Source organism: Pelobates fuscus, chromosome 12 (genome assembly GCF_036172605.1).
Source record: "Pelobates fuscus isolate aPelFus1 chromosome 12, aPelFus1.pri, whole genome shotgun sequence".
Taxonomy (NCBI): Eukaryota; Metazoa; Chordata; class Amphibia; order Anura; family Pelobatidae; genus Pelobates; species Pelobates fuscus.
This window is the reverse complement of record NC_086328.1, coordinates 2,214,616-2,233,704: the sequence shown is the minus strand read 5'-3', so window position 1 is coordinate 2,233,704 and position 19,089 is coordinate 2,214,616. Positions and strand designations below refer to the sequence as shown.

At 46.0% G+C, this 19,089-nt stretch overlaps 1 protein-coding gene across 1 annotated transcript in view; it reads left to right on the top strand.

The window, feature by feature from the left end:
• Window positions 1–19,089, top strand: part of CALB2 (calbindin 2) — a 110,297-nt gene that overhangs the window by 61,676 nt on the left and 29,532 nt on the right. Inside the window, exons 5-6 of the mRNA XM_063437621.1 lie at window positions 1,575–1,631; window positions 8,383–8,460. Of these exons, the coding sequence (XP_063293691.1) occupies window positions 1,575–1,631; window positions 8,383–8,460 (135 nt within the window). The remainder of the gene's footprint in view (window positions 1–1,574; window positions 1,632–8,382; window positions 8,461–19,089) is intronic.

The window sequence follows — 19,089 nt, the reverse complement described above, 5'->3', positions numbered from 1 at the left end:
CCACCCAGCTATGGAGTATGCTGCTCATTAACTCAGTTCACACCTCTATAAACTGCAATCACACAAACGTTTTAAGCGGTCGGCTGGGTGGTCGCCGTTCGTATAGACGAACAGGTGGCGGTGGCCATCTTCGGACACGAACAAAGGCAGCGGTGTTTGGTCGTTGAGTGCATGGAACTAAAATCGGACAATTGATGGAGCGAACACCGATGAGACTTCCACCTCCACCTAAGTTCACCTAAAAGTGCACAAACTAAGCACTATTCAGTATAAACCATCTACCGAACCAGATACATCTAATGAAGTTATGCACAAATGGATCCGTTCGTGCAATTTACCCATTATGTGACTGAAAAGATAGATGGGCCGCAAAGCCTAATTCTATGGAACTGTTTTGGGCATGAATCTTCTGGAATCTTGTGAAATATGTGGTTTTCCTGACTGGAGATAATTGAGTTATTACATTATCTACCTCAATTATCTACCAGGCAGAGGGGAGGGCTTGTACATACTGTATGGGAGTGTCTCTATGTATAACCCTGGTTCATTGGTCTGTTACCTGGGCGGTAACCTTGTGGGGAAAATCACATAAAAGGCAGTGTGCCACCATTAAACTTGAGTTATTCCCCCAAAACTGAGTGTCATCCAGTTACTGGGGAGGTGTTAGGAGAATCTTGACTTGCTTTGCTGTATTTAGCTGTGAAACATCTTCTTTGTTCCTGAGTTCATCTTGGAGAAAACCAGCGGAGAAAAGTCCCTGCTAAACTAGCGCTCCGCTAGAACAATATTTTTACAATGAACAATGAATCGTGAGCACACAACAACTGCACACACAAATCCTAACTCGACACACACAGTGGCTGCATAAACACACACACACTAACAGCACAAATACATCCTAACTGGACACACAAACTACACACACACAAACACACTAACTGTAGACACTAACTGTAAACACTAATGGCACTCACACACACCTTCTAACTGGACACACAAACTACACACACACACACAAACACTATCTGTACACAAACTAATGGCACACACACACACACATATTCTAACTGGATACACACACTAACTGCAAACACACACACATGCTAACTTCACAGATGGAATCACATTTACATGGGAAGCGGATTGTCTACCTGGGTGACTAGGGGGCCCTGTAATATGAATGTCCTCCTATCACATTTTCCTCATAACATGCACACAAAAAAGATCACTGCTCACCACAGATGGCCACATGAAGTCATTATACATCTATTCTGGGTATGTCCCTGCACATAAATATGGGAATATTGATTTTATAATGAGTTGCTGGAGGAAATACAGTATTAAAATAAAATATCAAAGCGCCATGTTCCCATAGGCCAGCATTGATCTAACAGGAGCCAGCAGGGCTGACAGATAGCACTAAATGGTCAGAAATTACCGCCTTCTGGCCCCTATTAAGCCCTTATACCTCCACTGAAGGGCAGCTGACAATATTAACAGAAAACAACTAGACACACCTGAACAATATGTGTATTATATAATATTTGTAAAATATTACTAAACTGATATTCCAGGCCTGGAGGAAATATGACACAGACAGGAGTGGTTACATAGAAGCCAACGAGTTAAAGGTAAGACATGTTACATGAACTGTATGTATTCTCCTGTCTGTATGTTATTCTGCATTTGTTGTGTTTTTGAGGTTGTTTGTGCTATATTTCTGAGTGTGTCTGTGGATTCCATATAGTGGGTTTGTACTATAACTGTAAATACCAAATCTGTGTGCTATTGATCATATGTGTGTCCCATGCCAGCGGGCAGGAGGCATGGTGGCAGGCAGGGGGTGCAGGAGCTGTGATGGCAGGCAGGGGGTGCAGTAGGTGTGATGGCAGGCAGGGGGTGCAGTAGGTGTGATGGCAGGCAGGGGGTGCAGGAGCTGTGATGGCAGGGGGTGCAGGAGCTGTGATGGCAGGCAGGGGGTACAGGAGCTGTGATGGCAGGCAGGGGGTGCAGGAGGTGTGATGGCAGGGGGCACAGGAGCTGTGATGGCAGGCAGGGGGTGCAGGAGCTGTGATGGAAGGCAGGAGGTGCGAGAGCTGTGATGGAAGACATGGGGTGCAGGAGGTGTGATGGAAAGCAGGGGGTGCAGGAGCTGTGATGGCAGGCAGGAGGTGTGATGGCAGGGGGTACAGGAGCTGTGATGGAAGGCAGGGGTGCAGGAGCTGTGATGGCAGGGGGTGCAGGAGCTGTGATGGTAGGCAGGGGGTGCAGGAGGTGTGATGGCAAGGGGTGCAAGAGCTGTGATGGCAGGCAGGAGGTGTGGCAGAAATGTCTCGGCCACGTGTTCCTGGAGGGGCCTCCTGGCTAGCCTCCTGCCCAAAGACTTTGGGCCCTGCAAAAAGCCTGTTAAAAGCCGTGCCATTTTCCTATGCTGTTCAGGAACGAACCATGGACCACCCGGGAGCTTTTTAAGCCCAATGGACACCTCTTACCGATTCTAACCGCAGTGTTCTAATTGTTCGTCTGGGTGGCCGCCATTCATAGGAACGACCACGAGGTGGCAACCATCTTGTTGCATGAACGCAGCGTTGTTTGGTTGTCGGGTTCATGGAACTCAAATCGTACACGGAAACTCCCGAACACCGCTGGACTTCCATCATCGCCTGCGTTCGGATTCTACACCTACACCTAGAAGGGTACTGTTCTGTGGAATCGTTTATCTGGATGAGGGGAACAAGCTCCATGGTATGACTATTGACTACGTTTGTTAGTTTGTTCATTTTTAAACTACCGAAAATTACTGACCGTTAGCACTGATTTCATGGAATTGTTTTGGGCATAGGTCCATGTGCATGGTGGGTCAAAAAAGTGACTTACATGAAAAATCCAAACCCCTGAACCGATCTTGGTGATTTTTGGATATGTTGGTCACCCAAATCTGGGCTATCAGGGGATGTATTTGTGGGGTTTATATGTGTTTTGGGGTTACTTTTGGGGTGTCAAACATTTTTGTTTTCCTGTACCTGGAGATAATTGAGTTAGTACAGTTCCTGAACCAATTATCTCTCAGGCACAGAGGAGGAGTTTCTAACTTGTATAAATTCTGTGACTGTGCTTCCATTAAATAGACTACTTCCCAGCATTAAGCCTTGGCTCATGTGTGGGGGGAATTGCTATACTGCTCTTTGGATTATTATACTCTCTTGAAGGAGAGGTCTTCCCACTGGGAGCTAAATCTAGGTGTTGGTCCAGGGTGGGAAGGGACGGCGAGACCCCAGCCAAGCTGCAGCAGCTAAGGAAGGCTATGGTGTCTGGTGCGGTGCTTATAGTACTCGATACTAGGAAGCGTGATTGGCGGAGATACCCAGTTGAGGTGCCATGCGGTTTGTCACAGGGGGTACAGGAGCTGTGATGGCAGAGGGTTCATGGAACTCAAATCGGACACGGAAACTCAAGAAAACCGCGGGACTTCCATCATCGCCTGCGTTTGGATTCTACACCTACACCTAGAAGGGTACTGTTCTGTGGAATCGTTTATCTGGATGAGGGGAACAAGCTCCATGGTATGACTATTGACTACGTTTGTTAGTTTGTTCATTTTTAAACTACCGAAAATTACTGACCGTTAGCACTGATTTCATGGAATTGTTTTGGGCATAGGTCCATGTGCATGGTGGGTCAAAAAAGTGACTTACATGAAAAATCCAAACCCCTGAACCGATCTTGGTGATTTTTGGATATGTTGGTCACCCAAATCTGGGCTATCAGGGGATGTATTTGTGGGGTTTATATGTGTTTTGGGGTTACTTTTGGGGTGTCAAACATTTTTGTTTTCCTGTACCTGGAGATAATTGAGTTAGTACAGTTCCTGAACCAATTATCTCTCAGGCACAGAGGAGGAGTTTCTAACTTGTATAAATTCTGTGACTGTGCTTCCATTAAATAGACTACTTCCCAGCATTAAGCCTTGGCTCATGTGTGGGGGGAATTGCTATACTGCTCTTTGGATTATTATACTCTCTTGAAGGAGAGGTCTTCCCACTGGGAGCTAAATCTAGGTGTTGGTCCAGGGTGGGAAGGGACGGCGAGACCCCAGCCAAGCTGCAGCAGCTAAGGGAGGCTATGGTGTCTGGTGCGGTGCTTATAGTACTTGATGATACTAGGAAGCGTGATTGGCGGAGGTACCCAGTTGAGGTGCCATGCGGTTTGTCACAGGGGGTACAGGAGCTGTGATGGCAGAGGGTGCAAGAGGTGTGATGGCAGGCAGGGGGTGCTGGAGGTGTGATGGCAGTCAGGGGGTGCAGGAGCTGTGTGTAACGTATTCATCTGCACATAAAAATGTGGTTAATGGCTGTGGCGAAACTAACCTCGCCACTGGGTTCTGGAGAAGCCTGGTTGCCCGCCTGCTGCCCCAGGATTATGGCCCCCATGTAAAAACCTTTATTTCTCCCTGCAGAAAGGCTTATTTGTGCCTTTCTGCCAGGGCGTTCGGTAAATTGAATTTACCGAACAAACAGACGAATGACCGGACCACTTGGGTAAGGAGTGTGCCAGAAATGTACCTCCCAGAAGCTACGGTTAACCGCAGCTTAATTGACGAACGCTGGGTGGCGGTCATCTTAAACTGCCGAACGGTCAGCTGTGTTTAGCTACAAAACTCTGGAACTGAAAACGGACTCTTTTCTTCACAAACACCACTGAAGCCGCCAACCTCCCTTCTCATATCTCATTCGCTCATACGAACGCGGGCCGTTCGGGATATTAAACAGATGAACAGAGCTACCCCAGATAGCTATGCCATGGAGCCCATTCGTATAATGAAAGACTATGTGAAAGACTTTGGTTCCATGGCAATTGAACTGTGTGTATGAGATCTGAGCACCATTCGGTAATAAGGTGCGCTCAGATCTAAGCTATCTGGGGATACGTTAAATGTGTATATTGCATTCGTTAGTTTAGAAGTTATATATTTTTATATATTTGTATTGCCACGTGTAAAATTGAGTTTTGCTTCTATCCTCGGAGATAATTGAGTTACTTCCCAATTATCTCCAGTATAGAGAGGAGGGATTACAATGTGTATGTGGGAGTGTTTACTGCTAAACTGTCCTGATTGGTTAATGTCCAATATGTGTCCCAGTTTTCCATCAGGTCCCCTAGGGGAGTGTCCACCTGGTGGAAGACCTGCATAAATACCGGGCAGGTAGCCCACATTAAACAGATCACCTGCTGACCCTCAATACGGAGCCTCGTCTCGTACTTGGGGGGATTATTCGTATGGTTTTACTATTGGGCTGTCTGGAGTGTAAACCTATTCATATGGTTTTTCCTGTTTGGCTGTTTGGAGCATTCATATGGTTTGAAGCATTCATATGGTTCATCCTGTTCGGCGGATTGGTGTCTTTGGTAGCTACCTTTATATCTGGAAAGGGAATATCTCCTACATGGTTTTAACCCCTTTTATGCCCGGGGTGCCGTTACAATGGCATTTACTGTCCTGACAGGAAAAGTTGTGCCAAGCTAAATTACCATCTTGTCAGGAAAAGTTGTGCCAAGCAGCAATCATGCACATGGAAACCTGGCAATTGCCTTTGGGTTCAAAGGCCGATTACAGCCAATCGGATCCACAGGAGGGGTATTTAGGCCCAGTTTTCCTCTTGCTCATTGCCCTGTCGTGGTTTCATGTGTATGGTTATCCGAGAGCGCGTTCCTGATCTTGAGTTTCTGGTATTTGACTTTGGGTTTGGGTTTGTTTTGACTTCCCTGATATCTGGTATCCTTGACTTTTGGCTTTCCCTTATCATTGTATCTGATTCTGTGTCCCTGACCTCGGCAAGTATTCTGACTATTCTTGGAGACGTTAAGTCCGGCCATTCTAAGGTCTGGTTATACGTTATCCTTAGTCCTAGGTGTGACACAGTACTGCGTGCTGGATAGACTTGTAATGCTGACACTGTGATGGCAGGCAGGGGGTACAGGAGGTGTGATGGCAGGCAGGGGGTACAGGAGGTGTGATGGCAGGGGGTACAGGAGCTGTGATGGCAGGCAGGAGGTGCAGGAGCTGTGATGGCAAGCAGGGGGTGCAGGAGCTGTGATGGCAAGCAGGAGGTGCAGGAGCTGTGATGGCAAGCAGGGGGTGCAGGAGCTGTGATGGCAGGCAGGGGGTGCAGGAGCTGTGATGGCAGGCAGGAGGTGCTGGAGCTGTGATGGCAGGGGTGCAGAAGCTGTGATGGCAGGCAGGGGGTGCAGGAGCTGTGATGGCAGGCAGGGGGTGCAGGAGCTGTGATGGCAGGCAGGAGGTGCAGTAGCTGTGATGGCAGGCAGGAGGGGCAGGAGCTGTGATGGCAGGCAGGAGGTGCAGGAGCTGTGATGGCAGGCAGGGGGTGCAGGAGCTGTGATGGCAGGCAGGGGGTGCAGGAGCTGTGATGGCAGGCAGGGGGTTTAGGAGCTGTGATGGCAGGCAGGGGGTGCAGGAGCTGTGATGGCAGGCAGGGGGTGCAGGAGCTGTGATGGCAGGCAGGGGGTGCAGGAGCTGTGATGGCAGGCAGGGGGTTTAGGAGCTGTGATGGCAGGCAGGGGGTGCAGGAGGTGGGATGGCAGGCAGAGGGTGCAGGAGGTGTGATGGCAGGCAGGGGGTGCAGGAGCTGTGATGGCAGGCAGGAGGTGCAGGAGCTGTGATGGCAGGCAGAGGGTGCAGGAGGTGTGATGGCAGGGGGTGCAGGAGCTGTGATGGCAGAGGGTGCAGGAGCTGTGATGGCAGGCAGGGGGTGCAGGAGCTGTGATGGCAGGCAGGGGGTGCAGGAGCTGTGATGGCAGGGGGTGAGGAGCTGTGATGGCAGGCAGGGGGTGAGGAGCTGTGATGGCAGGGGGTGCAGGAGCTGTGATGGCAGAGGGTGCAGGAGCTGTGATGGCAGGCAGGGGGTGCAGGAGCTGTGATGGCAGGCAGGGGGTGCAGGAGCTGTGATGGCAGGCAGGGGGTGCAGGAGCTGTGATGGCAGGGGGTGCAGGAGCTGTGATGGCAGGCAGGGGGTGCAGGAGCTGTGATGGCAGGCAGGGGGTGCAGGAGCTGTGATGGCAGGCAGGGGGTGCAGGAGCTGTGATGGCAGGCAGGGGGTGCAGGAGCTGTGATGGCAGGCAGGGGGTGCAGGAGCTGTGATGGCAGGGGGTGCAGGAGCTGTGATGGCAGGCAGGGGGTGCAGGAGCTGTGATGGCAGAGGGTGCAGGAGCTGTGATGGCAGGCAGGGGGTGAGGAGCTGTGATGGCAGGCAGGGGGTGCAGGAGCTGTGATGGCAGAGGGTGCAGGAGCTGTGATGGCAGGCAGGGGGTGAGGAGCTGTGATGGCAGGCAGGGGGTGCAGGAGCTGTGATGGCAGGCAGGGGGTGCAGGAGCTGTGATGGCAGGCAGGGGGTACAGGAGCTGTGATGGCAGGGGGTGCAGGAGCTGTGATGGCAGGCAGGGGGTGCAGGAGCTGTGATGGCAGGCAGGGGGTGCAGGAGCTGTGATGGCAGGCAGGGGGTGCAGGAGCTGTGATGGCAGGGGGTGCAGGAGCTGTGATGGCAGGGGGTGCAGGAGCTGTGATGGCAGGGGGTGCAGGAGCTGTGATGGCAGGGGGTGCAGGAGCTGTGATGGCAGGGGGTGCAGGAGCTGTGATGGCAGGCAGGGGGTGCAGGAGCTGTGATGGCAGGGGGTGCAGGAGCTGTGATGGCAGGGGGTGCAGGAGCTGTGATGGCAGGGGGTGCAGGAGCTGTGATGGCAGGGGGTGAGGAGCTGTGATGGCAGGGGGTGAGGAGCTGTGATGGCAGGGGGTGCAGGAGCTGTGATGGCAGGGGGTGCAGGAGCTGTGATGGCAGGGGGTGCAGGAGCTGTGATGGCAGGGGGTGCAGGAGCTGTGATGGCAGGCAGGGGGTGCAGGAGCTGTGATGGCAGGGGGTGCAGGAGCTGTGATGGCAGGGGGTGCAGGAGCTGTGATGGCAGGGGGTGAGGAGCTGTGATGGCAGGGGGTGAGGAGCTGTGATGGCAGGGGGTGCAGGAGCTGTGATGGCAGGGGGTGCAGGAGCTGTGATGGCAGAGGGTGCAGGAGCTGTGATGGCAGGGGGTGCAGGAGCTGTGATGGCAGGGGGTGCAGGAGCTGTGATGGCAGGGGGTGCAGGAGCTGTGATGGCAGGGGGTGAGGAGCTGTGATGGCAGGGGGTGAGGAGCTGTGATGGCAGAGGGTGCAGGAGCTGTGATGGCAGGGGGTGCAGGAGCTGTGATGGCAGGGGGTGCAGGAGCTGTGATGGCAGGGGGTGAGGAGCTGTAAACACTGTATTTGTTACTATGAGCACTGTATGTCACTGTGTGTTTGTGACAGTAATTGATTTTCTGTACCTCCTTTTTGATCAGGGTTTTCTGTCAGATCTTTTGAAAAAAGCAAATCGACCATTTGATGAAAAGAAGCTTCAAGAATACACTCAGACTATTGTAAGTGTGTGAAATGTTATAATGGTCGTTACATGGTGTGTACATACAGTGTGCTAGAATCCTAGTGAGTACACATGGTGTATACACAGCGTGCCAGAATGATAGTGAGTACACATAGTGTATACACAGCGTGCTAGAATCCTAGCGAGTACACATAGTGTATACACAGCGTGCTAGAATCCTAGTGAGTACACATAGTGTATACACAGCGTGCTAGAATCCTAGTGAGTACACATAGTGTATACACAGCGTGCTAGAATCCTAGTGAGTACACATAGTGTATACACAGCGTGCTAGAATCCTAGTGAGTACACATAGTGTATACACAGCGTGCTAGAATCCTAGTGAGTACACATAGTGTATACACAGCGTGCTAGAATCCTAGTGAGTACACATAGTGTATACACAGCGTGCTAGAATCCTAGTGAGTACACATAGTGTATACACAGCGTGCCAGAATCCTAGTGAGTACACATAGTGTATACACAGCGTGCTAGAATCCTAGTGAGTACACATAGTGTATACACAGCATGCTAGAATCCTAGTGAGTACACATAGTGTATACACAGCGTGCTAGAATCCTAGTGAGTACACATAGTGTATACACAGCGTGCTAGAATCCTAGTGAGTACACATAGTGTATACACAGCGTGCTAGAATCCTAGTGAGTACACATAGTGTATACACAGCGTGCCAGAATCCTAGTGAGTACACATAGTGTATACACAGCGTGCTAGAATCCTAGTGAGTACACATAGTGTATACACAGCGTGCTAGAATCCTAGTGAGTACACATAGTGTATACACAGCGTGCTAGAATCCTAGTGAGTACACATAGTGTATACACAGCGTGCTAGAATCCTAGTGAGTACACATAGTGTATACACAGCGTGCCAGAATCCTAGTGAGTACACATAGTGTATACACAGCGTGCTAGAATCCTAGTGAGTACACATAGTGTATACACAGCGTGCTAGAATCCTAGTGAGTACACATAGTGTATACACAGCGTGCTAGAATCCTAGTGAGTACACATAGTGTATACACAGCGTGCTAGAATCCTAGTGAGTACACATAGTGTATACACAGCGTGCTAGAATCATAGTGAGTACACATAGTGTATATACAGCATGCTAGAATCATAGTGAGTACACATAGTGTATATACAGCGTGCTAGAATCCTAGTGAGTACACATAGTGTATACACAGCGTGCCAGAATCATAGTGAGTACACATAGTGTATACACAGCGTGCCAGAATCATAGTGAGTACACATAGTGTATACACAGCGTGCTAGAATCATAGTGAGTACACATAGTGTATATACAGCATGCTAGAATCATAGTGAGTACACATAGTGTATATACAGCATGCTAGAATCCTAGTGAGTACACATAGTGTATACACAGCGTGCCAGAATCATAGTGAGTACACATAGTGTATACACAGCGTGCCAGAATCATAGTGAGTACACATAGTGTATATACAGCGTGGTAGAATGATAGTGAGTACACATAGTGTATATACAGCATGCTAGAATCCTAGTGAGTACACATAGTGTATACACAGCGTGCTAGAATCATAGTGAGTACACATGGTGTATACACAGCGTGCCAGAATCATAGTGAGTACACATAGTGTATATACAGCGTGGTAGAATGATAGTGAGTACACATAGTGTATATACAGTGTGCTAGAATCCTAGTGAGTACACATGGTGTATACACAGCGTGCTAGAATCCTAGTGAGTACACATAGTGTATACACAGCGTGCTAGAATCCTAGTGAGTACACATAGTGTATACACACCGTGCTAGAATCATAGTGAGTACACATGGTGTATACACAGCGTGCCAGAATCATAGTGAGTACACATAGTGTATATACAGCGTGGTAGAATGATAGTGAGTACACATAGTGTATATACAGCATGCTAGAATCATAGTGAGTACACATAGTGTATACACAGCGTGCTAGAATCCTAGTGAGTACACATGGTGTATACACAGCGTGCCAGAATCATAGTGAGTACACATAGTGTATATACAGCGTGGTAGAATGATAGTGAGTACACATAGTGTATACACAGCGTGCTAGAATCCTAGTGAGTACACATAGTGTATACACACCGTGCCAGAATCATAGTGAGTACACATGGTGTATACACAGCGTGCCAGAATCATAGTGAGTACACATAGTGTATATACAGCGTGGTAGAATGATAGTGAGTACACATAGTGTATATACAGCATGCTAGAATCCTAGTGAGTACACATAGTGTATACACAGCGTGCTAGAATCATAGTGAGTACACATGGTGTATACACAGCGTGCCAGAATCATAGTGAGTACACATAGTGTATATACAGCGTGGTAGAATGATAGTGAGTACACATAGTGTATATACAGTGTGCTAGAATCCTAGTGAGTACACATGGTGTATACACAGCGTGCTAGAATCCTAGTGAGTACACATAGTGTATACACAGCGTGCTAGAATCCTAGTGAGTACACATAGTGTATACACACCGTGCTAGAATCATAGTGAGTACACATGGTGTATACACAGCGTGCCAGAATCATAGTGAGTACACATAGTGTATATACAGCGTGGTAGAATGATAGTGAGTACACATAGTGTATACACAGCGTGCCAGAATGATAGTGAGTACACATAGTGTATACACAGCGTGCTAGAATGATAGTGAGTACACATAGTGTATATACAGTGTGCCAGAATGATAGTGAGTACACATAGTGTATATACAGCATGCTAGAATCCTAGCGAGTACACACAGTGTATATACAGCGTGGTAGAATGATAGTGAGTACACATAGTCAGTGTATACACAGCGTGCTAGAATGATAGTAAGTACACATAGTGTATACACAGCGTGCCAGAATGATAGTGAGTACACATAGTGTATACACAGCGTGCTAGAATCCTAGTGAGTACACATGGTGTATACACAGCGTGCCAGAATCATAGTGAGTACACATAGTGTATATACAGCGTGGTAGAATGATAGTGAGTACACATAGTGTATATACAGCATGCTAGAATCCTAGTGAGTACACATAGTGTATACACAGCGTGCTAGAATCATAGTGAGTACACATGGTGTATACACAGCGTGCCAGAATCATAGTGAGTACACATAGTGTATATACAGCGTGGTAGAATGATAGTGAGTACACATAGTGTATACACAGCGTGCTAGAATCCTAGTGAGTACACATAGTGTATACACACCGTGCCAGAATCATAGTGAGTACACATGGTGTATACACAGCGTGCCAGAATCATAGTGAGTACACATAGTGTATATACAGCGTGGTAGAATGATAGTGAGTACACATAGTGTATATACAGCATGCTAGAATCCTAGTGAGTACACATAGTGTATACACAGCGTGCTAGAATCATAGTGAGTACACATGGTGTATACACAGCGTGCCAGAATCATAGTGAGTACACATAGTGTATATACAGCGTGGTAGAATGATAGTGAGTACACATAGTGTATATACAGTGTGCTAGAATCCTAGTGAGTACACATGGTGTATACACAGCGTGCTAGAATCCTAGTGAGTACACATAGTGTATACACAGCGTGCTAGAATCCTAGTGAGTACACATAGTGTATACACACCGTGCTAGAATCATAGTGAGTACACATGGTGTATACACAGCGTGCCAGAATCATAGTGAGTACACATAGTGTATATACAGCGTGGTAGAATGATAGTGAGTACACATAGTGTATACACAGCGTGCCAGAATGATAGTGAGTACACATAGTGTATACACAGCGTGCTAGAATGATAGTGAGTACACATAGTGTATATACAGTGTGCCAGAATGATAGTGAGTACACATAGTGTATATACAGCATGCTAGAATCCTAGCGAGTACACACAGTGTATATACAGCGTGGTAGAATGATAGTGAGTACACATAGTCAGTGTATACACAGCGTGCTAGAATGATAGTAAGTACACATAGTGTATACACAGCGTGCTAGAATGATAGTGAGTACACATAGTGTATACACAGCGTGCTAGAATCCTAGTGAGTACACATGGTGTATACACAGCGTGCCAGAATCATAGTGAGTACACATAGTGTATATACAGCGTGGTAGAATGATAGTGAGTACACATAGTGTATATACAGCATGCTAGAATCCTAGTGAGTACACATAGTGTATACACAGCGTGCTAGAATCATAGTGAGTACACATGGTGTATACACAGCGTGCCAGAATCATAGTGAGTACACATAGTGTATATACAGCGTGGTAGAATGATAGTGAGTACACATAGTGTATATACAGTGTGCTAGAATCCTAGTGAGTACACATGGTGTATACACAGCGTGCTAGAATCCTAGTGAGTACACATAGTGTATACACAGCGTGCTAGAATCCTAGTGAGTACACATAGTGTATACACACCGTGCTAGAATCATAGTGAGTACACATGGTGTATACACAGCGTGCCAGAATCATAGTGAGTACACATAGTGTATATACAGCGTGGTAGAATGATAGTGAGTACACATAGTGTATATACAGCATGCTAGAATCATAGTGAGTACACATAGTGTATACACAGCGTGCTAGAATCCTAGTGAGTACACATGGTGTATACACAGCGTGCCAGAATCATAGTGAGTACACATAGTGTATATACAGCGTGGTAGAATGATAGTGAGTACACATAGTGTATACACAGCGTGCTAGAATCCTAGTGAGTACACATAGTGTATACACACCGTGCCAGAATCATAGTGAGTACACATGGTGTATACACAGCGTGCCAGAATCATAGTGAATACACATAGTGTATATACAGCGTGGTAGAATGATAGTGAGTACACATAGTGTATATACAGCATGCTAGAATCCTAGTGAGTACACATAGTGTATACACAGCGTGCTAGAATCATAGTGAGTACACATGGTGTATACACAGCGTGCCAGAATCATAGTGAGTACACATAGTGTATATACAGCGTGGTAGAATGATAGTGAGTACACATAGTGTATATACAGTGTGCTAGAATCCTAGTGAGTACACATGGTGTATACACAGCGTGCTAGAATCCTAGTGAGTACACATAGTGTATACACAGCGTGCTAGAATCCTAGTGAGTACACATAGTGTATACACACCGTGCTAGAATCATAGTGAGTACACATGGTGTATACACAGCGTGCCAGAATCATAGTGAGTACACATAGTGTATATACAGCGTGGTAGAATGATAGTGAGTACACATAGTGTATACACAGCGTGCCAGAATGATAGTGAGTACACATAGTGTATACACAGCGTGCTAGAATGATAGTGAGTACACATAGTGTATATACAGTGTGCCAGAATGATAGTGAGTACACATAGTGTATATACAGCATGCTAGAATCCTAGCGAGTACACACAGTGTATATACAGCGTGGTAGAATGATAGTGAGTACACATAGTCAGTGTATACACAGCGTGCTAGAATGATAGTAAGTACACATAGTGTATACACAGCGTGCCAGAATGATAGTGAGTACACATAGTGTATACACAGCGTGCTAGAATCCTAGTGAGTACACATGGTGTATACACAGCGTGCCAGAATCATAGTGAGTACACATAGTGTATATACAGCGTGGTAGAATGATAGTGAGTACACATAGTGTATATACAGCATGCTAGAATCCTAGTGAGTACACATAGTGTATACACAGCGTGCTAGAATCATAGTGAGTACACATGGTGTATACACAGCGTGCCAGAATCATAGTGAGTACACATAGTGTATATACAGCGTGGTAGAATGATAGTGAGTACACATAGTGTATATACAGTGTGCTAGAATCCTAGTGAGTACACATGGTGTATACACAGCGTGCTAGAATCCTAGTGAGTACACATAGTGTATACACAGCGTGCTAGAATCCTAGTGAGTACACATAGTGTATACACACCGTGCTAGAATCATAGTGAGTACACATGGTGTATACACAGCGTGCCAGAATCATAGTGAGTACACATAGTGTATATACAGCGTGGTAGAATGATAGTGAGTACACATAGTGTATACACAGCGTGCCAGAATGATAGTGAGTACACATAGTGTATACACAGCGTGCTAGAATGATAGTGAGTACACATAGTGTATATACAGTGTGCCAGAATGATAGTGAGTACACATAGTGTATATACAGCATGCTAGAATCCTAGCGAGTACACACAGTGTATATACAGCGTGGTAGAATGATAGTGAGTACACATAGTCAGTGTATACACAGCGTGCTAGAATGATAGTAAGTACACATAGTGTATACACAGCGTGCCAGAATGATAGTGAGTACACATAGTGTATACACAGCGTGCTAGAATCCTAGTGAGTACACATGGTGTATACACAGCGTGCCAGAATCATAGTGAGTACACATAGTGTATATACAGCGTGGTAGAATGATAGTGAGTACACATAGTGTATATACAGCATGCTAGAATCCTAGTGAGTACACATAGTGTATACACAGCGTGCTAGAATCATAGTGAGTACACATGGTGTATACACAGCGTGCCAGAATCATAGTGAGTACACATAGTGTATATACAGCGTGGTAGAATGATAGTGAGTACACATAGTGTATACACAGCGTGCTAGAATCCTAGTGAGTACACATAGTGTATACACACCGTGCCAGAATCATAGTGAGTACACATGGTGTATACACAGCGTGCCAGAATCATAGTGAGTACACATAGTGTATATACAGCGTGGTAGAATGATAGTGAGTACACATAGTGTATATACAGCATGCTAGAATCCTAGTGAGTACACATAGTGTATACACAGCGTGCTAGAATCATAGTGAGTACACATGGTGTATACACAGCGTGCCAGAATCATAGTGAGTACACATAGTGTATATACAGCGTGGTAGAATGATAGTGAGTACACATAGTGTATATACAGTGTGCTAGAATCCTAGTGAGTACACATGGTGTATACACAGCGTGCTAGAATCCTAGTGAGTACACATAGTGTATACACAGCGTGCTAGAATCCTAGTGAGTACACATAGTGTATACACACCGTGCTAGAATCATAGTGAGTACACATGGTGTATACACAGCGTGCCAGAATCATAGTGAGTACACATAGTGTATATACAGCGTGGTAGAATGATAGTGAGTACACATAGTGTATACACAGCGTGCCAGAATGATAGTGAGTACACATAGTGTATACACAGCGTGCTAGAATGATAGTGAGTACACATAGTGTATATACAGTGTGCCAGAATGATAGTGAGTACACATAGTGTATATACAGCATGCTAGAATCCTAGCGAGTACACACAGTGTATATACAGCGTGGTAGAATGATAGTGAGTACACATAGTCAGTGTATACACAGCGTGCTAGAATGATAGTAAGTACACATAGTGTATACACAGCGTGCCAGAATGATAGTGAGTACACATAGTGTATACACAGCGTGCTAGAATCCTAGTGAGTACACATGGTGTATACACAGCGTGCCAGAATCATAGTGAGTACACATAGTGTATATACAGCGTGGTAGAATGATAGTGAGTACACATAGTGTATATACAGCATGCTAGAATCCTAGTGAGTACACATAGTGTATACACAGCGTGCTAGAATCATAGTGAGTACACATGGTGTATACACAGCGTGCCAGAATCATAGTGAGTACACATAGTGTATATACAGCGTGGTAGAATTATAGTGAGTACACATAGTGTATATACAGCATGCTAGAATCCTAGTGAGTACACATAGTGTATACACACCGTGCTAGAATCATAGTGAGTACACATGGTGTATACACAGCGTGCTAGAATCATAGTGAGTACACATAGTGTATACACAGCGTGCTAGAATGATGGTGAGTACACATAGTGTATATACAGCGTGGTAGAATGAGAGTGAGTACACATAGTGTATATACAGCATGCTAGAATCCTAGCGAGTACACATAGTGTATATAGTGTATAAAAGCAAAATGACATCATCATTGAATATCAGATAATAACAAATAAACATCATTAATTGGATTAAATGTTATGTGACTATATTAGTGTCCACCCATCAATATTATTAATTGGATCAAAAACTAAGTGGTTAGCTTCGTGTCCACCCACCAAGAGGTGGTATTATTTTGGACACGGGTGGGGACAAGGGGGTCTTGAGCGTCATTTTACACGGTCAGTGATCTCAGATCTCGTGGCCAGGTGCAAGGTCTCTTATGAATAGAACATTTCATTACTACTGTGTTCTCATGGCCTTCAATTTATACTATGTTGCGAGTTAGGGGAAATTCAGCAGTTCCTGGGTTAGTCATATCTTTATGTAAAAATAAAGTCTTTGTCTATTGTGTTAGATGTGCTGAGCAATTCTGTCATGTAATGTAGTTTTCATATGGAGAAGTCAGGTTATGAGGACAAAATGGAGGAATGAAGAAGTCAGGTTAGGAGGACAAAATGGAGGAATGAAGAAGTCAGGTTAGGAGGACAAAATGGAGGATTCACAGTATGAAGTTAAAATGGAGTTAGTGCAATAATTCAATACAAGTACAATAAAGATTTTTAATAATCCCACATCATAGTGTATACACAGCGTGGTAGAATCATAGTGAGTACACATAGTGTATACACAGCGTGCCAGAATCCTAGTGAGTACATGTAACGGACCGTTTCAGCATACAAGGGGAAAAATGCGTTTAGGCGATAATCCCCTTTTCCATAGACAGGCACAGCTACTGCAGAACATCAGAACTCACGAGCTGGATACGAAATAACACTCCGAACTGGAACAGCTGAACAAGAAAAGCATACAATCGGCTTACACTCTTGGCAGTCAGCTTACAATCCAATCTCCCCCAAGAACGAGACGACACTTCATTTTGAGGGTTAAGCAGGAACTCAAGACTGGGACACCCAGTCTGGCTTTTATTACCAACAAGTACATACAGGACACTCCCAGGGGGAGGATGAAATTAACCAATCACATGGATGTACCTCCCACACATTTCCTCCCCTTAGATTAACACTTAACACAATTATACTGTACACCTTTTTCCCCAATTCCTGGATGTACCCCAAAAACAGGGGGTACACCTTTAAATCCAGCATCGCTGGATAGCCCTTATTCAGGGGGACAACATATCCAAAGTTCAAGTAATTCGGATGAACAGTTCGGCAGATATGGGTTTCCAAAGATTTGACCGACCGCATGGGTAAAGTATCCGAAAACAGTTTAATGCATTTTGGCCCTGCGGTCGGTCACAAACAAGGGAATGAAAACAGGCGAATTGCCTGTGTTATAGAGCCTGGAGAGGGTTTGAATGAATTCCCTTGTTTATGGGGCTCTTTCTACCGAACGGCGGGTCATTCGGTAGTTTCCATACGAATTTCTGGAAGTATGGAGGTCTCAGCGGTGTTTGCCTAGTCAAGTGTCCGATTTTAGTTCCAGACACTCGACGGCAAAACACCGCTGTTCGGTAGTTTAAGATGGCCGCCGCCACGTGTTTGTTTCCCGAATGGCGGCCACCCAGAGGACAAAGAATACATTACACTGATTGCCAATTACCCATTTGCAACATTGTTGCAAACTGTAATTGGAGGCACACTTATTCCTGGGTGGTCTGGTTGTTCGGTAGTTTCCTCAATACAATGAATGGAGTGATTCTACCGAACAATCAGATGAAGGCTGCATATATATATAACCCAGGTAACTGCATACAACAATACATACATGACATTAAAGTATTAAAGGCAGGATTACTGTACTACGCTCCACAGTCTTAAAGGTACAGTAGTCCCAAAAGTTCCAATATGTCCATCGCTGCTTTTAAAGGGCCAGCAGCAGCAATACAAATTATTACCTGCCCAAATATAGTTTCTAAAGTGCAACACGTCCAGGGGCCATAGTCAGCGGGCAGGAGGCCAGCAGCCAGGCCTCTCCAGTTCACAGTGGCGAAGCTGGTTTCGCCACAGTACACATAGTGTATACACAGCGTGGTAGAATCATAGTGAGTACACATAGTGTATACACAGCGTGCCAGAATCCTAGTGAGTACATGTAACGGACCGTTTCAGCATACAAGGGGAAAAATGCGTTTAGGCGATAATCCCCTTTTCCATAGACAGGCACAGCTACTGCAGAACATCAGAACTCACGAGCTGGATACGAAATAACACTCCGAACTGGAACAGCTGAACAAGAAAAGCATACAATCGGCTTACACTCTTGGCAGTCAGCTTACAATCCAATCCCCCCCAAGAACGAGACGACACTTCATTTTGAGGGTTAAGCAGGAACTCAAGACTGGGACACCCAGTCTGGCTTTTATTACCAACAAGTACATACAGGACACTCCCAGGGGGAGGATGAAATTAACCAATCACATGGATGTACCTCCCACACATTTCCTCCCCTTAGATTAACACTTAACACAATTATACTGTACACCTTTTTCCCCAATTCCTGGATGTACCCCAAAAACAGGGGGTACACCTTTAAATCCAGCATCGCTGGATAGCCCTTATTCAGGGGGACAACATATCCAAAGTTCAAGTAATTCGGATGAAT